The 7,235-nt window shown below is 30.6% G+C and overlaps 1 protein-coding gene across 1 annotated transcript; it reads left to right on the top strand.

Moving 5' to 3' along the window:
• Positions 1–215: 215 nt before the first annotated feature.
• On the top strand, positions 216–1,370 carry LOC145617760 (photosystem I reaction center subunit psaK, chloroplastic-like). Its single transcript, XM_081672508.1, has 3 exons — positions 216–417; positions 699–782; positions 1,056–1,370. Exons 1-3 carry the CDS (start codon positions 337–339, stop codon positions 1,281–1,283), a joined length of 393 nt encoding a protein of 130 aa, XP_081528634.1. The 5' UTR covers positions 216–336; the 3' UTR covers positions 1,284–1,370.
• Positions 1,371–7,235: the final 5,865 nt, after the last annotated feature.

Below are 7,235 nucleotides of genomic sequence, written 5' to 3'. Positions count from 1 at the left end.
TTTTTTTTTTACCTCCTTTTACATGTATAAATAGACAATGTATTCAGAAATTACAATAATATTGAAGCAATAATAGGTATTGTACAAGTATAATTTATCCATTGAGCATCTTATCCTAAGTTGAGACAACCAATAGCACAATGCCATGTAAGCAAGTAATGAATATAGTTAATCCAACATCAAGTTAGCCACACAACAAGTTATGTGGTTGTGATGAAAGTAGTAGCATCCCACCATTTTTAAGATCTTTGAAACAAACTTCACCCCCACTAAAAAATTTGTTGAGCTTTAATAATTTGCCATTGATTTGGAAATAATTCTTTGAAACAATCTTCAATGGCATCAGTTGTAATGACTTCTCTTCCACACTTCACTGGGCTTAGACCCCAGCAAGCTTCTTTCCCTGTCAAAAGCTTGGTTTGTCTTTATAACTCTTTCCTCATTCTCTTGTTACTTCAAATTGCATATTTATGTATGTTATTTTAATATATTTATTTGTCGCGCCATTAGTATAATGTTATATTTGAAAATATGAAACATTAACACCGAATGATTGTATGATTTTATTCGGGGCTTTTGTATCTAGCAATAGCATTGTTGTACAAGGACTATTTTGGGACTTGTTACAGTGATTTGTGATTTACTAAAAAAAGTCAATTGATCTGTCTGATTTTTGTGTTTATTTGCAATTTTTGCAGTCTGCAACTCTGCCAATGAGGGGCAAAGGAAAGGGTGCATTGGGTGCACGATGTGGTGATTTCATTGGCTCATCCACCAACTTGGTAAGTTGAAGCTCATCTATTGTTCTTGTACATACTTGTAGTAAAGATTAATTTTCTTATGCCTCTACTGTGTGATTTCGTAATACGAAATATATGACACGATTTCACTTAGAAACCTTTTATTCTAGGTGGATTATTCACAATTCTCGATTTAAAAAATAACCAAGGAATATTGACAACATTTTCCGAACATCCTATCCTAGTACTCTTCTTGCGAGTTGTGGGGAGACCATAAATACTGATAAATGAATAATGAATGTGGTTGATGGACAGATAATGGTGACTTCAACAACACTAATGTTGTTTGCTGGAAGATTTGGGCTAGCACCATCAGCCAATAGGAAAGCAACAGCTGGATTGAAATTGGAAGTAAGAGACTCTGGACTACAAACTGGTGACCCTGCTGGTTTTACACTTGCAGACACTCTTGCTTGTGGCACTGTTGGTCACATCATTGGTGTTGGTGTTGTACTTGGTCTCAAGAACATTGGTGCTATTTAATATATGCCTATAAACCCTCTTCTTATTCTTGGATTAAGCTTGTAAAATACTCATTTTTAAATGTTAATCTTATTGTGCATTATGCAATTTCTCCATCTTTATAAATTACTTATGAAACGTTTACAAAAACAAATTATAATCTAATAAATATATAACAAATAAACCGTACAACTTTTGCATTTTGAACATTTTGTGTACAATTTTCATGTCACCATGATTTACACTCTTGTTCATATCTTCAATGAAAAGGTTTATTGATCTATTGTAGTGATGAAAATAATTTCCACCTTAGTTATCTAATTGGTGCTGTATTTCCTCAATTCAAGCATATGTTTAAGGAGGAAACACAAAACTTCACAGCTTATACTGTCTTCTTCAAGTCCCAAAAACAAAAAATATGGCAACTTTTAGGTCTTGAAATTTGTGTTTACTATGATGACTCAATCTCATTATCCAAAATTGCGGCTAATTATGGAGTATTTAGTACCAATCGTATTACCTAGAGTACTTAGTATACTATTAATCACATGAATTATTTCATGTGAAATTAAATGTCAACGGATCGGATAAACTACTATACATATATGCTATGCTCTGTTGACCTCTGCTGTGCTCTGCCCAAAAGCTAGAGCCTAAATCGTGGATTTCCACTCCACCACAATAATAAACCCATAACATACTCCTCCGATAGACGAATTGAAGTAGAAAATTACATGACACAAGCTAAGTGTCCTGAATTTAATACAATGGTTGATACCAAACGAAATGTCAGACCATTGATAAGTTAAGAGGTAATGTGGTAAGTGCTAAACCACCTTAACATGTGGGAAATATAAGTACTCTTTGCATTCACTTGCTTGTCCCCAAACAGCTACCCATTAACTTACTTAACCAACCATATTTAATTTACTGCAGTAATCCGTACAATTTCCCCCCATTCTTTATGCATATCACACGTATAAACATCATTTCCCTTTTATTTATTTAACTTAGCTTGTGGAGTATGTTTTACCTTCCAAATTCCTTGAAATTTATTCTTTTTGATCCTACCATCTCTGAGAATTTGTTTAATCTCAGCCAAGTGACAGAGTGACACGTACGAGGCTATCAACCTAGGGTTCAAAACTTGAGTAATAATAATGAAACTATATTATTCATATCATATTCAGTACGTGTTGCATTATATTTTTACAGTGTTGCACAACAAATAAACTTAGTACCAAGTACAAATAGATAAGACTAGTACTTATCTATTCATATATTTTGGTATGTAGTAGATGTAAAAGTAAATGTAAAATGAACATTGTTTTTGATGAATTTATTCAAGAAAACCTTAAAATGCCTCTACATAAACGAACTATGAAATAATCTGAGTTATAAATATAATATATCCAAATCTGTCTTGGATTTAGCTAGGTTATTAGCTTTGGGAAGTTGCATGCATGCATGCATAACTTATAAATTATATACAAAGAGGTTATTATGATTTAATTTGATTAATTAGTTATATTATAGATGTATTACATGCAGCTTCACAGCATTTAGTACAAATACATAGACTAGGATGTAATAACATATTTTTGTTTCTGGATCAGTGTAGTGGTAGATGTACACTAAATGATCTGAACAACACTACAACTAATTATAACAATGTTTGAGAAAACTATAAAGTCTAGTCCATTCCGAGAAGTTATTATTCTAATTTAGAATATAATGTCGCCTCCTATGTTCATCAAGAAAACCTTAGAATATATATATATATATATATATATATATATATATATATATATATATATATATATATATATATATGAAAATTGAAAAGAGTTGCTTTTGGGAGTTGCATGCATAACTATTGAAATAAAACAAAAGGTTTATGCTTTGATTAGTTGTACACAGTTGAGCCATTAAATTTTTCCTTTTTTTTTTTTTGGTTGGGCCCTCTCATGCATGTAGGACAAGCCTCAAGAATATTGGAAATATTATTACAACTTCAAAATAAACAGATAAATGTACATTTAATGCAATAATAATTTTGGTGGGTCATATTAATTTAATTTAATTTTCCAAATTTGTTAAACTGTTTAATGGAGTAATAATTTAGTGGAGAGAATAGTGCCCTCTCAGAAAGGTGAAAATATACTTGTAATACTCTGGCATACATTTTGGATTGAGTGTGACTTCTTTAATATGTGCTGCATTCTTCCTATAAATAAATAACAACATTATACTTATTTTGATTTTTCATGTCTACTTTTTTTTTTTCTTTCAATTTATTGATGGGTTGTTGTGATTTAGTTTAGTGGACCAGTGGTTAAATTAGTTGAATTGGTATAAGATATAGGTGTGTAAAATTAATCTTATAGAGATCCTACATTTATTTCAGAAAGAAACTTTGCAAGCAAGTTAAAAAAACGTAAATAATTTTTTTTAATTTTTTTTTTGGTTGATTTAATTTATAATCAATTTACATAAAATACTTGTGCAATTTGTAAGTAATATATCCTAATATTATAAGGTTTTCCAACACATACAGGATTTAACCCCTTCAATTATGCATGCTAATTCTAATTTCTTTGGTAGATATGTGCATGTAATATCTTCAAATTGATAATCCGGCCTACTTTGCATAAGTTTCAAACTATAATGTAAGTTTCAAACTATAATGTAATGAATATATAGTTTCGTTAATCTTGTGATCCAATCAATATTACTGTTTTGAATTATACGTGTTAATATGGAACTATATATGTACGTAAAGATATTGTGACATATTATTGTACCCTCGTGCTAGATTATCGAGCTACTCTTCGAATTGAATGAATTGACATTCAGCTCGATGATGCATGCCCATTTTTGAGCACACAAGTGTGTAGGTAAACAAACCTAGAATTGGTACACCCTTGTGTCCAATACACAATAATTGGCATTTGGATACTAATTAATAATATAATGAAATGACCTTGTAAGTCCCATATTCAATCTATTATTGCTACAGTATTATTAGATTAAGACTCTTGTCCAAAAAAATAAGATTAAGACTTAGCTAACTTGATAAATGATGATAACATGATTGCATACACAAGATCTTACTTAAACAATTGTCCACGTGTACACTTGATTGTCCTTCACTTTTTTTTGGATTGTTTTCCACGTGTACAATTATGTTTTCTTTCATAGTTTCATATTATAAATTTTTAAATAATAAAAATTAGCCACAAAAAGCAAGTAGATAATTTCCTCATTTTATTAACAATAGTTGTTGATGCAAGTACTATTACTATAATCAATTTAAAGCTTTTTCTTTATCCATGTGATGCAGTTATTTATTCATGTTACTATAACCCAAGCTGTATGGTATAAATAAACAAAATTTAGATACTCCCTTCATCCGTATTTAATTTGTTTGTATAATTTAGAAATTTAATAAAAAAACAGTTAAAGTAAGAAGAACAATAGTGATCGATGGTGTAGTATACTATATTGCATGCGCATCATGCAGTAGCTATACCATAAAAGTTTGTTTGTTTGTTTTTTTTTTTTTTTCTTTCTCAAATGACATCAAAATTGTGGACTAAAATGCAAAGTCTGAATAATAAATAATGGTAGATGATATAATTAATGAATGTTATTTATCATACCAAATCCAGATGTAGCAACTTTATAGGACATATGGAGTAATTCCAAATCTTAAGTGTCTGATGAATATATGAGAGAGCATACATAACTACAGTATTTCAGATTTTCTTTTCCAAGATATATTCTACTTCATCATGAAGTTTATAGTAAATACTCGTATTTTTTTTATAAACACACCTCTTTCTAAGAATAAATAAGTACGAAGTAAATTAATAAATGTAACTAGTTATTATGTACTCTATATATGAAAGTACTTCACATAAGTTCATAATTTACATGTTTGATGCTTTAATTTGATAATGCATAATACGAAGTGTCAAAGTAATTAGGGCTCAAAGCTTGAATGTTCTCATTGATCTCAAATCATATAAGTAGAGTACATAGTTTCCTAAGATAACATCACAAGATATTCTAAGAATTATCTTGAGTGAATTAAGGCTATAATTAAGGAAACTAACTTAGATGATAACAATGAATTATATTCTCCTAATCTTTCCTAACACCCCCCCTCAAGTTGGAGCGGGTGGAGTCAAGACACCCAACTTGGGAAGGAGATGTTCAAATTGCGATTTGCCCAATGCTTTGGTGAAGATATCGGCCAATTGAACATGAGTAGGAACATATGAGGGATCAATGAGTCCATCTATGATAGCATCTCGAACAAAGTGACAAGCAACTTCAATATGCTTTGTTCGTTCGTGAAACACCGGGTTTTTAGCAATATGCAATGCAGACTGACTATCGCAGAACAATTTAATAGCCTAACACGAAGTACTCTGTATATAAGATGTATGAGTTCATAATTTACTTGTTTAGTAATGAATGACACAAAGCGTATAATTAAGATGTTTGATGATGCATTCATAATACGAAGTGTTACACTATACATATATACATTTATAATTTATTTGATAATGCATAATATGTAGGTTATTTAATCATCATATAGGCTCGATTCGATTAAAGACGGAGTACATACAAGAGACCTAAGCTAAAGAGTAATATGTGGTGGATTTAAGTTTAGTGTTGTACTGTTATACAAGAGGCAATATCATCCATTAAAAATATTGAGCAACAGAAAAAATTATACTTGGAATTATTTGGACCCCAATAAAATCATCTACGAGTAAGAATAATGCAATATATAACTATGCTCTGCTGTCCCCTCCAACAACCCTTTTCCAAAAAAACAAATTAATTAATAAATAAATATATAAAAATCACAACAATAAGATGTGTTTGGGTCTACTAGAGTAATTGAGGTGTGACGCATGAAATAATGTCAATTAAATGTTGAGCAAATGCTAACGTAAAGATTGTAACTAACCTTTTAGCCAATAAAACCGGAATGTTAATTTATGCACCAAACACTCCCTCCACTCTCACCCAAGGTTGTGTGCCAATTTTTGTGCTATTGAAAATGGCTTTTAACTTTATATCATGTCGATGACGTGTTCATAAAATATTTCCCATTATTTGGTTTCATTAACTAAATGAATGTCGACTAGCTAAAAGTTAAAGATAATATTACTGCTCGATCTCCTCCAAGATTCCTAGAGAAAGTATTAAGTGTGGCATTTCAAGCATTATGCACGATGCATGCTACCCTATGAATTATGTTAGCAATGTGAATGCCGTCATTAATATTGTTGTTGAAATCATCTACTCCATCCTTAGTTAGCTATGGTATGAGTTCTGTAAAAGACTAATAGGTAGGACCGTAGGAGTATTATTATTGTCTTATGATCAATTGCTTTACCAATTAAGACCTAATAACATTGATAAGGTGCATAGTGCATGCTATATCAAATCATACCCAAAGCTAAATGAAATCGAATAAGATCCACACCAAAATTCATTGGACTCGGTTTAGGTCATGTATGGTTGAATTGATTTATCTTCATCGCTTGTAAGTTAATTAAGAACTCTCTGATTGGCAACAAATTTTTAGTTTTTATTTATTTCCGTATAAAGATAAGAACTACTTGGAAAAAAAAATAATGGACATACATCATACATGCTTTGATCTCTTAGGTCTTAAGTATCGTTCATTACATTTAACCAACTAAGCTAGTTATTATCCACGACAATATATCATAAATAAGCTTAACTCATACATATTGATTAATCAAAGCCTAATTAATCAAGTGGCTCCTCAATCGTTTATGACCTAAAGTCAAGGCTTTGTTTGCTAACCCATCTATGCTTAAGTAGACTAGTAGAATAAGGACGAATTCCTAAAAAGAGAGTAGACAAAATAATACTAGTAATAATAATAATAATAACTTCATCTTTAATAGTCTAAACAAAGCT

The sequence above is a fragment of the Chenopodium album genome, chromosome 26 (assembly GCF_948465745.1).
Source record: "Chenopodium album chromosome 26, dcCheAlbu1.1, whole genome shotgun sequence".
In the NCBI taxonomy this organism is placed as follows: Eukaryota; Viridiplantae; Streptophyta; class Magnoliopsida; order Caryophyllales; family Amaranthaceae; genus Chenopodium; species Chenopodium album.
The sequence above is the reverse complement of the archived record's forward strand: the minus strand, read 5'-3'. Positions and strand labels throughout refer to the sequence as shown.

Excerpts from the sequence above, each read along its gene's own strand:
- LOC145617760 (XM_081672508.1), top strand. The coding sequence starts at position 337 with ATGGCATCAGTTGTAATGACTTCTCTTCCACACTTCACTGGGCTTAGA. Across the intron at positions 418-698 it reads CTTTCCCTGTCAAAAGCTTG|TCTGCAACTCTGCCAATGAG; the intron begins GTTTGTCTTTAT and ends CAATTTTTGCAG. Across the intron at positions 783-1,055 it reads TTGGCTCATCCACCAACTTG|ATAATGGTGACTTCAACAAC; the intron begins GTAAGTTGAAGC and ends GTTGATGGACAG.